This window comes from Platalea leucorodia, assembly GCF_965183815.1.
Source record: "Platalea leucorodia genome assembly, chromosome: 24".
In the NCBI taxonomy this organism is placed as follows: domain Eukaryota; kingdom Metazoa; phylum Chordata; class Aves; order Pelecaniformes; family Threskiornithidae; genus Platalea; species Platalea leucorodia.
The window spans coordinates 2,528,568-2,545,196 of record NC_138846.1 but is presented as its reverse complement, the minus strand read 5'-3'; the positions used below and the strand labels follow the sequence as shown (position 1 = coordinate 2,545,196).

The following is a 16,629-nucleotide window of genomic DNA, read 5'->3' as shown; positions in this document are numbered from 1 at the left end:
CTGGAGGAGGGGATGGGGAGCACCCCAAGGCGGGGAGCTGGGGGCACGGAGGAGGGGGAGGCCCGGAGCCCCGCGGGGGCGAATCCCGCGGGAGAAGCGGAGGAAAGAGGCTCGGCCGCTGCCCGGGACTCGGGAGTTGAGCGTTGTTTATTGGCAGTGAATCTACGGTAGCACGAAGGACGCGGCGTACAGCCCGACTGCTCGCTACGGCGGTGCCCCCGGCGAGCGGAAACCCCCAAATCACCCTTCAATTCCATTCTTGAATTCAAATATTGAATTAAAAAAAAAAAAAAAAAGTCTTTTGTGAATAAACAGTTGCAGAATGAGTTCAGGGCACTTCACAGCGATCGCCAGAGCATCCCCTCGGCCTTCCCCCGGCGGGGCCGGCTGCCGTCAGTGACGGTAAATGCTCGTTCGACAAAATAAAACGCTCATTAACGGGTTTTGCACGCCCTTAAAGAAAATCTTCACTGCCCCAGGGCCGGAGGGCAGCGACGCTTCGAGACACCCTAAGTGCACTTATTTAAAAGCCGGGGATCGCACCGCAGCCGTCGCCGAAGGGAGAAAACCCCTCCCGGGGCAGGATTGGTGCTCCCCCTCCCCGAAAGGGGCCGGGGGGCTCCCGCGCCCCCACCCAACCCACCCCGCTTTAAAAAATAGGTGCCGGAAAAATATGGGGTCCCACGCCCCGAAAACACGGCGCGGGCAGCGGCTTTAGGGCGTTTCTGAACCCAAGCGGCGGATGGGAGAGATGATCTTTCAATAAATATAATGTGTAGTTAATAGTCCCTTACAAAAGAAAAAAAAAACTTTAGTTTCACCATAAAGGAAACAAAAACGACCTGAAAAAAATCCTTCGTGGTTCTGAAGAAGCGCAGGGGCTTCGGTGCGACCCGGCCGAGGCCGGGGAAAAGCTGAAAAAATGCTCTGCGAAGATTTCTTATCATTGCCTGAAGTTCGATTTTTTGGATTTTAAAAAAAAAAAAGCTACAAGCTCTACTAACCCCACTCAAATCCGGCAGCGCCGGCGCCGCAGATCCCGCGAACCCCCGGCGCCGGGAGCCCCGCGCGCGCCGAGGCCGCGTCCGACCCCCGCACCGGGGAGCCGCTTTTGGGGCGCTTTCCCCTTCCCTCCAGGTTCGCACCCCCCTCCCCGGCGCAGCCGCTCCGCGGAGAGGCACCCCGACGCAGCCGAACTCCGGTAATAACGCCACAAAGCCCCCGGCCAAACCTGTTTTCCCCCCCAAAAAAAGCCAGCGGCTCTGGCCGTACCGGATTTGAGAGGGTTCCTGGTCTTTGGTGGAGCATCCCCCTCTCCCGCCGCTTTCGGCAGCAGCCGGAGGAAAAATAAACGGCAGAAAGGGGTCTGTACAAACCAAGCGACCCCCGGATGGCGAGGAATCTGTTTGGTTTTTAAACATCTCGGCTTAATATTTGGGGTGAACCAGGAGACCGCTGAGAGCCCGCGGCGCTTCACCAGCGCCGAACGTCCTGGCCCCGGGTTGGCGCACCGCGGCTTTACCGCGGTGCGAGGGAAGGCTTTGCCGTCCGGCGCCTCACCTACGGCAGCGGTGCCGGGCCCCGGTGGCACCGACCGCCGGTTGAAGCCCTTCCGCAGCCGGGCAAGGCTCGCCCACGCTTGGCCATTTAATAAAACCAAAGAGCGCGATTCCAGCCGGCGTTAAACCGTCCCCGGGCTCTTTACAACCGAGCGGCTTCGGTGGCGCGACCCAAACCGTTAGGGCCACGCTTAGCGACCCCGCGCCGCCACCTCCTCCGGAAAAGGCCTTAATTTGCAGGTTTTTAGATAGACGTTAAACTGGTAAAACTGGTGGGTTAGACCCGAGCCTTAGTGGATGCGTGGGAATAAGGCTTCAGGTGATTCGCCTGCGCTAAGTACACTTTCGCCTCCTCGGCCCCGTTTTCTCGGCCCTGCGCCCCGGGAAGGGCAGCAGCGGCACGGGAAGGGATTGCATAGTTTGATGCCTTCTGAAAAACAACAAAAACCAAAAAAAAAAAACCAAAAAAAAAAGAGGGAATGTTGTAAAGCTCTGAATTATCGGTATAATTCATGTTTTATTTTCACGTGGTAAAACGCTGAACCTTGCTGGATACAGGATCGAGTCCGGTTTGGGAGCTGTAGTTACAAAAAAAGAAAAAAAAAAAAAAAGGAAAAAAAGAAGATCTGTGCAAACATTGCAGTGCTAAAGTGAAGCCCACCCTGCGGGACGGGAGCGGGAGCGCGCGGTTCATCCCGCGCCGCAGGGGCTGGGACGGGGGAGAAGGGAACGTAGTGGACCACGTCACGTCTGTAAGTTAGTTACGGGTTCGTTTTTTCTTACCGTTTCGCTCTTTAGCCCTATTATCAAAAATATCTTTTAATATTCCTCAGCCTAAGGTCGGTTACGTGGCTCAGCAAAATGGAGCCGAGTTAATTCGATTCAGCGGAACAGAGGTAGTACGGAAGCAGCTTGCTCGGGTAGAAGGAGCGGCGGCGGGCGTGGGGCGGCACGCGCCCGCGGCGGAGGTCCCTCCCGGCGCTCCTTGTCCTCCCTACCTCCCCGCGCCGGCGGTTATTGCTGGGTGGGGACGCTGACCTTGCTCCTTGGCGCGGTTCTGACTAAGCCGGGTCGACCGTACTGTGACCGGAACGGCTTTGCACAGTACTGCTGCAGGAAAAAAAACACCCTCAAAACCACTCAAGCACTGGGACCACCCCCTCCGTCTCCCTCCCACCCCAAGAAAGAATTTAAAAATAACGTTTTAAAACCAGAGTCGAGCCCGTCGGAAGGGCAGAGCCCCGAGCCCACCGCTCCGAGACGCTCCGACATCCGATGGGGCCGGGCTCGGACGAGTTCAACTGAGAAAAAAACCCCAATAACATCCAATTCCAACTAAGTTTCGCTCAGTACCAGCAAAAAGAAACATAAAATAAAAACAGTGTTCAAACAAACCCAACAAACTCTATCTCAATTAAAAGGTCTGTGACATTCACACTGAAATTGCTGGGGCGTTTTCGCTCCATCCTGGGCGGGCGGCGGCGGCCAGCTGGAAGGACCCGGCGGGGTGCTGCTCCCCCTTCGCCTTCTCCGAAAGCTTTGGTCTGGTTTATTGAATCGTTTTGAAGAACCCCCCCCCCCCCTCCACCCTGTGCTCGCCCTCCGCTCGTCCCGGTGGCTCCCTGCCAGAAGCAGCCTCTCGGAAAGCATCCTCCTCCCTCCGGCGGGGTCTCCGGGAACGGGGCTGCTTTCCCTCGCCCTCCCGGCCCCCTCCGGCACCTCCGCCGAATCCCGTTTCTCAGCCCATCCGGCCAAACGCCCGCTCCCTCCTTCCACAGACACGGAGGGGAGCGAGGGGGGGGCTTAAAAAAGAAAAGCCAACAACAACAAAAAAAAAATATTATTGCATTCCCCATCTTTCATGGGTCCCAAGATCAGCGCCGGGGCAGAGCGCTCAGAACCTGTGCACTAAACCCTCCCGCTCCTTGCGTTTCAGCTCCTCTTTGTAACAGCAGGAGCAGAAATTCCCGGTTTCTGGATGTCCGTAAAAACTGCAGTTCGGCTGCTTGCATTTGGTCTGCTGAACGTTATAAAGAACTCGGCTTTTGTTTTTGTCCGCCGGCGTTCCTTTCTGCGAGCTGTCCTGCTCGAGGTATTCCCTGTAGCCGTTGCTGTGCGGGGGGAGGCAGGCTGAGCCGTCGCTCTCCGACGGGTAGGTGGGATGGACGTCCGTGTCCGTGGGGGAAAATCTCCCCAGGTGGGAAGGGCTGCTTTGGTAGGGATTCGGCCGCGCCTGGGTGCAATGCCTGGGTAAGGTAGCGTAGGGAGGGAGGCTGCTGCAGGGCCCGCCGGCGACCTGCCGCCTGCTGTCTTGATAGCCGGGGGGATGCGACCCTTCCGCGCTGTTGACCACGGAGGGTCTGGGAAAGGTGAAAACGCCCGAATAGCCGGAGGGAAAAGCTGCTATTTTAGCACCGATGGCCAGATCTGGGGCCTGGATGGCATACGCGGGGGGAGGCTGGGGGTACGCGGGGCTGAGCATCGCTTCCTCGCCCTTGTGGGTGTTCGCCTCCGGCTCCAGCTTCTTGGCAGGGGCAGCGCTCCCCAGCGCCTTCTTCTCCGCCTCCTTTTGTTTCTGCTCCGCCATGAAGCGTTCCTCGGCATCCAGAAGGTACCGCTGGATCATCTCCTCCTGGTACTGGTGCCGGTTGCTGGTCTTGAGGTGGCCGGCGAAGATGAACTTGCGCTCTCCCTGCATGGCGGCCCGGAGGATGCTCAGGCTCAGCCTGACGTCGTTGCTGTATTTGTAGGGGTCCGAGGGCTTTTCGGGGGCTGCTTTACCCGGGCAGGTTTTCTCCACGGGAGCTGACAAGTCTCCTTGGGAAGATTCCTCTTTGCTGCCCTTCCTTGACTTCAAGGATCCTTTCTTCTTCTTCTCCAAGGTATCTCCCTGCCCGTTGCTCACACCTCCCTTGATAGTTTTGCTGTGCATCAAGCCGCCCATGTTCTTTTTTAGCTTGCTTCCCAAAGTCTTCCCGAAGCTGCCCAGCTTATTGGCAACCGAGTCTGCCCGTTTTTTATCTTTTTCCTTATCCTTTTCTCGGTCTTTCTTTGGTTTCTCTTTGTCCTTGCAACCCCTGCTGCCACCATTGCTTGCTGAACTGCTGCAGACCGACTCCTTGTCCGACTCTCCCGACTCCGCAGCTGAACGAGCATCGTCGCCCGCGGAGGCTGTAGGGGATTCCGGCTGGGCCAGAGGCGCCTGGGGAGAAAGAAAACACAAATATCAAAGTCCAGTAAGATCCCGAGATAAGGATTTTCAGGCTGAAGGTGAAACAGAGAAGTAGGCACTGGCTTGGAGAACGGAGGGGACAACGTTCAAACAGGCAGTGGGACACAACCCCGGCAGCCGTCCTGCACGCCCACAAGGGTCTTACCTTGCTAGAGGCTTCGGGGAAAAGCTAAAGAAGAAGAAGGGGGTGCTACTGGCGAGGAGGGGGGCAGCAAAGTCCCCCTCTGGTCACCCACAAGCGCGGTGGGCACGGCCGGCACCCGTCTCCTGGGCTCAGGGCATCCTCCGCTCCTTCGCCTCCATGGTTCGCACGTGGACGAGGCCGGGTTGGGGTATTTCTAAGCAAAGCCTCTGAGAGCACGTGGCCGGTTAGGGAGGCCACAGCCAGAACGTCACCGTTCGAGCTCTGCTCCAGAGATGACACCTCGACAGTTCCAGACAGACCAAAACAGCTCGCAGTTAAGTTTGGGGAGTTTTCTCCTAAAAAGGGAAGGGGGGAAAAAAAAACAAACCCCTCCATGCTGTCAAGGCAGCTACCACCGCCTGCCAACGCACCACCACGGAGATGTGGGAAGCAGACAGGAGTTTTCCTGCCAAGGAAAGGTCCCAGGAAAACTACAGTCGAACCGCGCGTCTCAAGGCGGCTTCTGGCGGCCGTAAACCAAGGGCTCGTGTTTGTCTTGGAGCAAGCAGCGTCGTCTTCGCTGCCAGCCACCTACACAAGCGCCTGCCCCGCGGGACGTGCAAGGGCTGCGCTCCGAGTTTGCACGAAGAGTGAAAACAGGCACGAAAAGCTCTAGGAAAAGAGCGCGCGCGCAAAGCCCAAGTTGTCGATCTGCTCGGAGCAGCGTTAGCTGCCGTTTGTGGAGGCAGAGACCAGAGGAGAGCGAGCCAGCCGACGACTTCACGGCTGCTGCCCTGCAGAGAGGGGGCTTAAATAATTCAAGAGTAAAGACACCGCTCCTTGTCTCTTTACCTGCGTGTCACAAGGCAACGTGATCCATTTAACATTCATGTAGCTGTGCAGCAAGTGCAGCTTGGCTTCCAGCGATAACGTCACGCTAAAATTCAAAACAAGCATAAAAAAAAAAGTTAGAGTCAAGTTGCATCTTAATAACCGAGGTTTTCCTGCGTATTGACCGTTATTTGCCTGTCGTCGCTATATTAAAAGGCATGTTTTAACACAACGGGTAAAATTGCATCGAGACAGCAGCAATACAAAAGGTAACATTTTTGTAGCCTTCCAAACCTTTCAATTAAACCCCAAAGGAATAAATAAGACGACTCCTGAATATCAAAATCAAGCCTGCTATGAATTAAAATGATCTCGACAAATAATCTTACTCGTACATGAGACAAGTAACAAAAAAGCAGATGTCACCGATCTAAATAGAGCTGGTTTCAAAATGATTCTCCTCTCCACAAAAACAACTTCAGAGAAGAGTAAAGATGTTTTCTCAAAGATTTCCACTTGTCAAAAAACAAAACAAAACAAAACAAATTCTTTGCACTAAAAACACCGGGACAGAAGCCTTTCTGCTGGCTCCAGACCCCTCAAAATGAGATAGCGTATCGGTAAAAGCTGCCCTGAATTTGAATACTTTGATCTGGGAGGTTTCTAGGTTTCCTAACCCGAAGTCAGATGATGGGCAAGTCACGCTTCCAGCTCCCCGACCGCGACGCCCACCGGTGCCGCCTCCCGGCTCAACAACAGGAAACTCGCCGCTACCAAACCGCGGCACGGCTCGCCCGTCGTCTGAGTCAAAAATAGGAAGGGTGTCCGACCGCGAGCCGTCCTCCCAGCTCCAGGGCCCACGCTCCGAGATGTTTGTTATCTTCGAGTGGGGACAGAGGAATGGAAAAATACTCTTTTTTGGGGGGTGAATACGACAGCCGATCCTCCCTTGCTTCTCGTTTCTGAGCGACGCCTAGTCTGAAGCTCCAGGAGTTGGAGCAATCTCTCTGCCTTGTGGGCATGAAGCTGATGAGATGTCACAATCCGACCCAAAACGTACCGAAATCAGGGCATCAGAAGAGAACGAAGTAAGAGAAAAAGCCGCTCCATCCCCACCCAACAGGTTCATACCCTGAGTACAACGTTCACCCAGACACAAGAAACCCCCAGCTGGGGACCCTGCAGCCGTGACCGCCCCGGTTTGCCCTTAACCGACCTGGCCAGCTTGACGTTGTCACTGTCGTCTTTTCCCCACTGCCATTCCTTCCCGGGATCCACGGCGAAGTGCACGGGGAGCAGCTTGTGCTCCGAGTCCGTCAGGGGGATCACAGCTGCACGGGGGACAGAAAGCCCACTTTTAACGCCCGAAAGGACAAACCTTTCACCTTGGCAGCCAAGCTCTGAATGCCCACCCAGAACAACATCACCTCTGATGGCAACCGGTGTCATGCCAAGTCACACAGTGACTGCCGACGCTTGTGATCGTAGAGTCATCGCGGAATGGTTTGGGGGGGAAGGGGCCTTCAAAGGCCACCCAGTCCCACCCCCTGCCGTGAGTGGGGATGTCTTCACCCAGACCAGGCTGCTCGGAGCCCCGTCCAGCCTGGCCTTGGATGTGTCCAGGGATGGGGCACCCACCGCCTCTCTGGGCAACCCCTGCCAGTGTTTCCCCACCCTCAGCATAAAAAATTTCTTCTTTATATCCAGTCTGAATCTCCCCTCTCTTAGTTTAACACCATCACCCCTTGTCCTATTGCTGCAGGCCCTGCTAAAAAGTCTGTCCCCTTCTTACAAGTACCAAAAGGCCGCAGTGAGGTCTCCCCGCAGCCCCCTCCTCTCCCGGCTGAGCACCCCCAGCTCTCAGCCCGTCCCCCCAGCAGAGCTGGGCCACCCTCGGAGCATCGCTGTGCCCTCCCCTGGCCCCGCTCCCGCAGCTCCATGTCCTTCCCGTGCTGGGGACCCCCGAGCTGGACGCAGGGCTCCAGGGGGTCTCCCCAGAGGGGGCAGAGGGGCAGAATCCCCTCCCTCGCCCCGCTGCCCACGCTGCGGGGATGCAGCCCAGGAGACGCTTGGCTTGCTGGGCTGCCAGCACCCACTGCCAGCTCACGTCCCATTTGTCACCCACCAGTGCCCCCAAGTCCTTCTCCGCAGGGCTGCTCTCAATGCTATATGGATATAAAAATCTTGTTTATCACCTACCTTGATCTTTTGTGGGTTCCTTCTGCTCCATGGATACCAGGGCAGAAAAATGGGCTTGGTCGTAAGCCAGTACCAACGGAGAACGATGGCATTTGTTGGCTGGGACTTCCAAGGGAAGATAGATCCCTCCAAAAGGAATAGGGGCAAAGGCTGGAAAGAAATCAGGGCGGTTAGTTTTCACGATAGGCTAAAAAGAGTTAAGAGTTGTTTATACTGAAACTGCTCCAGAACAAGCTGTTTGCTTCATTCAAGGTTTCACCTGCAATTATCTCTCAGCTCGAGGGACGCTAAAAAAAAAGAAAAACAAAACCGAACCCACAACCCAAAATAGACATCTATTTTACATCAGGAGGAACGCAGTTGCAAGACAAACCTGTCTTTTCTATAAAAAACCCTCCTTCCCTCCTCCACATGACAAGTTAAAATTTGCACACAGAATGATGGTAATTGATTAATCTTTTCTGACAGGAAATTAAGCCTGCCGGTGGAAAATATGACACGCAGGGAACGGAATTCCCCATCTCTACACACACGTGTCGGGGTAAAAGAGGTAGAAAAAACCCCATCACGCAGATGCTCTTAGAAACGGCAAAAGATCAGGGTGCAGCAGTTCAGCACACCCCGCGCTCTGCTCTCCGATTCAAGATCCGAGCAAAAAGACCCCGTGAAAACGTGCTGCAGAGAAGAAACGCAGGGTTCGAGCACGCACAATCCATAAAGACTTTTAAAAGAGAGCGCGGTTCTTACCTTCTCCCCCCGAGTCCCGCAGCATCGTGTCTGCCACCACCACTATGGGTCTCTTCAACACGTGGGCAAGGACGAAGACGTGAAACTCCTCCAGGCTCTCGTACACCGGCTCTTCGGAGCTTTCAACTCTTCGGGAAATGAGAAAGACATTAAATTTTCACTACTTGTGTATTTAATCATCGCTTTTAAAAACAGGAAGGAGTCTTTAGAGGCAGACAGGTAGAGGTGGATCATATTAACAGCGTTAAGTCTGAGCTCAGCTCCAGTTTGGAAGTTCAGATGTAGATCCCAAACCCACCCTATTCTACGACAAGGGTTGTATCCAGGACACAGCACGTCGCTGCTTGGTGCTTCTGGGAGTCTCTTACCCAAAGAGCCTCAACAGCGGCGTTTGTTTGGGATGCCTGCGGCGACAAAGCGCCCGCGAAAAACAGAGCGAGCGCTGCAGAAACCCCCAACTTGTGTTTACTACCCTCATTTCGGAGCCATCGACAGGAGCGTGAGAAAAGACGAGTTTTGCGCCCAGTGTGCGCGTTACCCCACGAAGGGGGTCATCCAGCACTTACATCGTTTCTCGTGATGCTTTACGGACCTCTCGCTGTTCCTCGGCATCCTTCAGCCTTCCCCTTCAAACCCTGAACCAAAGCAGCAATCCCCAGCCTTGTCCCGTGGCCCGCCCTTGAGGATTACCCCGAGCTGTACGTCGAAGGAAGATATTCGCTGGGTTTTACATCTAGACTTATTATTTTTTAATTTGGTCCCCTCCACCTACCCTCCACAGCCGCCGCCGTTGGTGCCGTAGTGCACGCGAGGCTCGCTGGACGCCAGCTTGATCAGCTCGTTCCACTCCTTCTGCCACTCCTCTTCGGTGTAAACGAGACCAGACTGGAAAATGGCAAATAAATGGCAATAAACCCCCCAAAAATCTTCAAAGGAAATATTTTCCAATCTCTGCAGCATAGTTTTATACAGGCAGCCACAGCTTTTCGCTATGGATTTATGCAAAAATAATCAATACGTTATGCAAAAAAGTGCACATTTCCCAATCTGTTCTCAAGGCAGCCGGGGAGACAATCTGCCCGAGAGGGAAGTTTGCCTTTCTGCGGGATGGAAGTAAACATTTCAGCCCACCGAATGAGAGGAAACCTTTACTCTCACACTAAATCCTTCCAGGATTAAAGACAACATAATCTATTGACAAGAGACAGGGGGACAGACAAGTGGACTAGCTAAAATAAAGGTTTGCCTCTAGAATTTGTTTTCCTTCAAAAAACAACAAAAGACACCGTATCATCCAAAAATATTCAATTCAAGGGCTGCTGTGGTATTTCAACGCACGGCGAACCTCCATTTTACTCGCGTTTCCTTACACCGTGATTGCAAAACGTCCATTCTGCAGCCCGCGACACGCCGCTCCGGGCCGGCGCGGCGCCCGGGGCAGACCCCCGCGGGGCGCCCGGGGCAGACCCCCCCGCGGGGCGCCCGGGGCAGACCCCCCCGCGGGGCGCAGCCCTCTCCTCGCCAAGCCGCCCCGCTCTGCGGCCGCCCGCCCTCCCGCAGCGCTCTGCTACAGAACACGCCGCCTGCGGCATGGAGTCTGCGTTGGGACAGGCTTTTTAGCAGGGCCAGTAGCGATAAGACAAGGGGGGAACGGTCTTAAACTAAAAGAGGGGAGATTCAGACTGGATAGAAGGAAGAAATTTTTCACGCTGAGGGTGCTGAGACGCTGGCACGGGTGCCCAGAGAGGCGGTGGGTGCCCCATCCCTGGAAACACTCAAGGCCAGGCTGGACGGGGCTCTGAGCGACCTGATGGAGTTGTAGATGCCCCTGCCCATGGCAGGGGATGGACTGGACGGCCTGGAAAGGGCTCTTCCATCCCAAAGCCTTCTGTGATTCTGTGATTGAGACCGGATTCAGGAATCGCACCTTTCCTCCTTAACGCAGAAGCTTTTCAAATAGCTTCCAATACAACCCCAGAGTTAAACAGCATCAGGAGCCACGTTCATCCCAAGGAAGGGGAGAAATACCTTAAAAACACAAGGCCGTGCAAAAAGCTACGCTCGAGCCTGCTGTATTTAAGGTCACAAGCCGAGAAACGCAACGGGAAGGGCAGCAGCCTTACCCTCCTCCTCCTTTCCCCGGCTCCATAATCGGAGCTCCAGCATCCAAACACAACATCCTAAGGCCTCAAAGCTGCCAAGAAAACCTTCAAGCCGTGCACCAGAAGCAACCGACGGCACGTTCAGCTCTCCACTTGCTCAGTAAGGTATTAATTAAGTTTCTCCGCTCCCGGTTAAGTCGTCAACGCGGATTCTTTCATCACTGATCTAAAGCTTGTGAAGCAAAGCACGGGAGAATATTGCACCCAGGGCGGGTTGTGAAATTCAGAGCAACATCCATCACCCTGGGCTGCTTCTTTCAGAGCTTATTTGGGAAGGAGGAGCTCATAATCCTCGACTTCCAGCCAACTGCTTAAGCGGTACCTGCAGCTCCGGGACCGCTGCACCACCTACGTCCCACGTCTCCTGCCAAGCTCCTTCGGCTCGTGCCGAGGACTGCGACCGGGGCACGCCGCTGCCGCATCCTATGCCCTGCGTATTTTCAAGTCCTTTTAAGATCTGCAAGTCACTGTACTTTGCTGACAGCTAATTCTGGAGCACGCAGTTTAAAGAGATGCATAAAAGCATGCTTTTAACAGCAGTAAACCCTCCGATTATTTATTAACTACTCTGCTTCAAACAGGGAAGCACGTATTTTTCAAACTGTCAAGATCGGAATCTTGTGCCCTTCCAAAAATAAAGAGGAAGCTGGAGAGTAAACATCGCTCAGCGTCAGGTGGAAACAAAAGTCTGCCCTGTTCACAAAGCTTCTCGAGGCGGAGGGGCCGTCTCCAGCACCTGAGGACATCTGGTAACCTTCCACCGTGACAAAGTCCCCTCCCTGCTCTCGGGGGGGCTGTGGCACCGCGCTGAAAGCCTTTAACGTGGCAAGTTCATGAATTTCCTTTTTTGGCGGAGGAGTTTGCTCCGCGCTTTGACCGAGGCCCATCTCGCTGATCTTTATCGCTGGAGGGACCGACGCCACAGCGTTGCTTTTCTCTTAAAAGCCCGGCACGGCCATCGCGTCCTGCTGGATCTTAAATGCCTGAAGGCAACATTGGTTTTCCACCGATATTGGGCATAACATGGTTCTAATAAAGAATTTTCCTACCTTGTAATAAAGAGAATTTTGCCGTAGTTTAGACTGAAGGATACCTCTCATCCTGGCACAGCCAAGTACCGCAAGCCAGGGAGTTGCCCAAAATTCAGGACAGACTTCGTCACGGCAGGAAGCACCTCCCAGACCCGTGGGATATTTTATCGAGACCTTCCCCTGCGCAAAGGGGACGGCGCTCGGGCTGGTTCCTACCTCCTTGTTCTGCTGCGTTTGCTGCCAGCGCCACCTCCGCTTCAGGGCTTCCCTTTCCACGCCTTTATCCATCAAGGTGTAAAGGGATTTGCGAAGCATGAGATCTCTGTCGTGGAAACCCCACATACCTGCACGGGGGAAGAAGAAAGCAGCAGAGGATTAGCAGCAGCTGGCATCGCCCCATCGATCCGCCGAGGTCCTGCAACCTGCCACGAACCAGGGGAAGCGGGAAAATGGGGAAACAGAGGCAGGGAAACGCAAGTTTCGCCAGCTAAATAACAGAAATCCTGGTTCAAAGCCTGCATTTTCCACTTGCAGCGAGTTTTCAGGCAGCTAAATGGAGATGCTGCCACCTCTGCTTTCAACTCTAAGGCATCTCACAGATGCAGCAAAATATTTGTTCACAAAATCACGCGCTCCTTTACATCAACATCTGATGGGAAAACGAGACCGGGTTAAACGAGACTGTGGTTTTGCTGTGTCTGAAATACAAATAGGAAGGAAACACACAACCCTGCTGATTTAAAAGTCTAGAAACCTCAGAAAATTTACTACAGTCACACTCGACGAGATGAAATCAAATCTGAGCCCTTGAAACGCCACCGTGCGAGAGGAGGGAAGGGGCAGCTCTGTTATTTCACGTTTCCTTCAGGAAAACTCGCCAAATGGAAGGGGAGAGGGATTTTAGAAGCACACGAGCTATGGGCAGCCTGTTTCCTTCAACCCATTCCTCTCCTACAGAGCCTGAGCATCGCGACCGCTCGCACGCCTACCGCCGCGGCGGCCGGGATGAGCAGCAGCATCCCGGTTTCCCGCGGGAACGGATGGGAAATGCTCGGTCCTGCTCCCAAAGGATGGTCCCGGGAATTAAGTCACGCTCTTACCCAGGGAGGCGGCGTGGAGCAGGCAGTTCCCGTCGCCCGTGGTGGCCAGGGGAAGCAGCCTTTGGCAGCTGGGATCCACGTTCGCCCACCAGTTCAGACGACCTGCGGGAATATTTGAGAGCATGAAAACGGGGCCCGTTACGCAGCGCGGGACTGGCGGCTGTGCTCCCGCCCTCCAAAAACGCCGCCGAGGATGGAAACCTGCTTGTTTTGCAGGGGAACACCCAAATTGATGAGCAGTTATAGACCCATCGCGTGGCTGGAGGAAGGAAGGAGTCAAGACGGTAATAAAGCAACAAAAAGGGGAGACTGGAGCTGCAAAACTTCATGGGGATGCAGGGAAATGGCCAGGCTGAACTTAAGGTCGTACAAATTAGCGTTAAAGCTGGAAACGGGAGCCAGCGCAGCCAGGACTTTAACCCGGCCCGGCGTTCTCCTCCTATCCATCTCTCCCCCACCCTACTTATTTCAAAACCCCCAAAACCATCGGGCTGAAAACACCTCCCGAAATGCCCGTCACAAACAGAGCCCAACAGCTTCTCCAGCTAATAACTGCTTTTCATTTCTTCTTGTAACCAAATCATTCCTATTTAAACCGTCTCCCGTCGGTCATTTTTCCCCTGCTCGCTGGTTTAGGTACAATACTCGGGAACTTTTGCTGATCCCAGCAGCTTTGCCAATGAAAATGCAAACTGACAGTGCTTTACGCCATTTAAAAATAGCAGCTTTTTGGTAATATAAGGCACTTGTAGTAATTCAAGTCAAGAGCATCTAAAAATAGAAGCTAGGAAAAAATGAACAGTCAAGTACAGCGCGACTGGAGGTTAAACATTTATCAAGGAAACGAAGTTGGGCTGAATTCGGACTTTGAACTTACAACCCGGCCTGCGTCTCGCTGCTATGCCCTCAAAACCAGCGCCGCCTCCCTTGGCTGCCACTTTTTCCAGTAGCTTTGCTGCAGCCGACCCCGTGCAACAGGCAGTTCTTTGGCTGCTGGATGCTGCTCAGGCTTCCAACGAGTTGCATTTAAATTGCTCTTGCAGAAAAGCGGCCCTTTCCCAGCATTTTAACGAACCTCTCCCTGCTCCCGAGCACGGCCCCTGCCAGCGACCCGGCTCTCAAACACAGGATTTCTTGACATTGTTTTGCACAACCTCAGCAACAGCAGCTGTAGAAGAGCTAAATACAGAAAACTTGTTTTTAAACACCGATAAACACAGGAAAACACAAAAACGCAGAGCTAACTGCAACGCCAGGCGGGTAATTTCTTTTCTCCGCGTCGGGAAAGGAACCCGTTGGAGTTGAAAAGTGTTTAGTATACAGCCTCGGGACAATAGCTCCGCTCGGAAAAGCCGGCTATTTTCACTCAATATAGCTCCTGGCACAGCCAAGGCGCAAGCCTGCGCCAAGTGGCACGGGGCCAGCGGAGCGAAGCGAGCAGCAAAACAGCGTCTCACAAAAGCTAAGCAAAACGTAACGCTACTGAGCTGCTGGTTTTTTTTCTTTTTAAAATCCATTTCACGTTGCTCCCGGAGAATTTGCTGCTCTCTTCAGCGGCCAGGGGAGTTTGCATCTCTGGTCGGCACTTTGGAGGTTGTGCAACCTCTCGTCGAGCCAAGTCAGGTCCAGTTCGGAGGGGACACACCTTGGGGAGGCATTTCTATTTGCAGCGCGCCGTCACGCCGTGCCGCGCACATCCCCGGCGAGGCCGGCAGAGTAACTTGTACAGATTTCCAGTTACGCAAGAGAAGTCATCTCGAAAGAAACCGCATTCCCTAAACCCTTCTCCAAATGTTTTGCTCCGATCAAGGCGGTGGAAAGGCCAAGAGGCCCCTTAAAAGTATTTAAAACAACATATTTGTCTGCACGCGGTTATTAGGAGCAAGCCCTGAAAGCCCTACAAGAAAGATGACCGGATTCAAGAGCACGAGGGATCTTCCCACAACCATCGCCCGAGCGGCGAGGTCGGCGACAGCTCTCCTGCACGTCCGGAGAAGTCCACCAGCATCAGGAGGCTTCCCCTGCGTCCAGCACCATGACTCCGACGGGGTCCGGGTTTGCTACAGAACATCTGTTTGTCCCAGCAGAGATCAGGACCCTGCGCACAAAGGTGTAACTTTGGGTAAAATACCATCGTTTCTTCTAACAGGAACCATCTAAATAGGTCACGGCGATAGGAAGGAACAAAGACGGCGCTCCTCCCAGCCTGAAGACGAGGACTGACTCATCGAAAAACCAAATGGCTCCCCTAAGGCTACCAGCGCCGTAATTACAAGGCCAACCTCTCTGCGTGACGACGGTAGCGTTCCCGGGGGGTGACTCGGCCTCGCGCTGCTCGGGCCGACGTGACGGATCCAACACGAACGCCCACCAGGACCTCGGTGCGGTGACTGCAGGGCGCTGGGGCTCTTCCCCCCTGCCGAATCACCGGTGGAGGTGAAGGAGCAGGATCACCACCTACAAGTGGGCTAAAATAAAGAGACCAAAAAAGGAGAGCAGCTAGAAAAAGTGGCATCTACGCTGAAGCAAGCTCGCTTCATCTATCTAAAATGAGATAATTCACCTGTAGTCTCCTTATCTAATCCAGAGCTTATCTCTTTGAGGAAAACAATACCCGCAGAAAACATTTTTGTTTCAGGATCCGGCGGCGATAAGAGCTTGTTCGAGTGCGGTTACACGTCGGTAGCTACTTTCTCCCATGCTTTGGGAAGGATGGGAGTCGAAGGCTTCCAACCAACGCTGCCGAAACGATGCGACCCACGGCAGCGCGCACCTCGCCGAAAGCTTGGTCGTCCTCCTCCCGGCAGTCGGGGACGCCTCCCTCCGCGGCACAGGCTCACCTCCCGGTCGCGGATGACAGCGGAGGGGCCGAAGGCACCGCGGCAGCGGTCCTGTGCCGCAGGCAGCGATCCGGCAGGAAGGGAGCGGGCAGAGCCCAGCACCCAACTTCTGAGAACGTTTCACCTGTTTTTTTGAAGCAAGGTGGACCCAGACGCGAGCTCGCCTCTCCTGCCGCGGGAACCAGTCCGGCCAATGACTTATGGGTGAAAATATTTGCAAGTCGGATGCCAGGTAGGTAAGAGCGAGTGGGGTACGTGTCCACACGTGCCTCTGCTCACGCACGGGCTAAACCCAGGCTGAAAACCTTCTCAAAAGCCGGGTGATGCACTGCCAAGGCACCCATTTCTTTGATCGCCCGCTCTGAGACGCGGGACATTTACACCCCAAGAACGAGGAACCCGCTTGCGGTTCCTGCGGTGCCGTTCCCGCGGTGAAGCAAGCACGCCGATCTCTGAACTCAGCAGTTTTTAATAGTCCACCTACAGATGTTTATTAAATATTAGTCTGAAGCGCGAAGCAGGAGGTTTCTTGCCAATACGCTGGGGGACGTTCGAAGGCGTGCTTGGCACCGTGTCCCGACCCCGGGGAGAAAGCCTGACCTCGCAGCCAAGGCAAAGCCACCAAACCCAGGGGTTTCTTTCAGTTCTTCCTTATTTTTTTTTTCCAGTAGCCTCGGGAAAGGCACCGCCGACTGCTCCTCCATGTGCGCAACGAGAAAAACCAATCCGTGTCTTCAAAATATAGGGCAAGGCTTAATCCATTTAGGTTCATAACAAAGAACGCTAAGGTTGCGGCAAGGGCCA

The 16,629-nt window shown here is 54.3% G+C and overlaps 1 protein-coding gene across 2 annotated transcripts in view; it reads right to left on the bottom strand.

Annotated features, from left to right (window-relative positions):
- Nucleotides 1–1,981: 1,981 nt before the first annotated feature.
- Nucleotides 1,982–16,629, bottom strand: part of OTUD7B (OTU deubiquitinase 7B) — a 35,781-nt gene continuing 21,133 nt past the window's right edge. For both annotated transcript variants that reach the window (XM_082333046.1, XM_082333047.1), the window contains 8 exons: nucleotides 12,986–13,087; nucleotides 12,102–12,229; nucleotides 9,465–9,577; nucleotides 8,693–8,820; nucleotides 7,946–8,095; nucleotides 6,963–7,077; nucleotides 5,768–5,852; nucleotides 1,982–4,761 (listed from right to left, as the gene is read on the bottom strand). In XM_082333046.1, coding sequence (XP_082189172.1) covers nucleotides 3,454–4,761; nucleotides 5,768–5,852; nucleotides 6,963–7,077; nucleotides 7,946–8,095; nucleotides 8,693–8,820; nucleotides 9,465–9,577; nucleotides 12,102–12,229; nucleotides 12,986–13,087 — 2,129 coding nt within the window. In that variant the 3' untranslated portion in view covers nucleotides 1,982–3,453. The remainder of the gene's footprint in view (nucleotides 4,762–5,767; nucleotides 5,853–6,962; nucleotides 7,078–7,945; nucleotides 8,096–8,692; nucleotides 8,821–9,464; nucleotides 9,578–12,101; nucleotides 12,230–12,985; nucleotides 13,088–16,629) is intronic.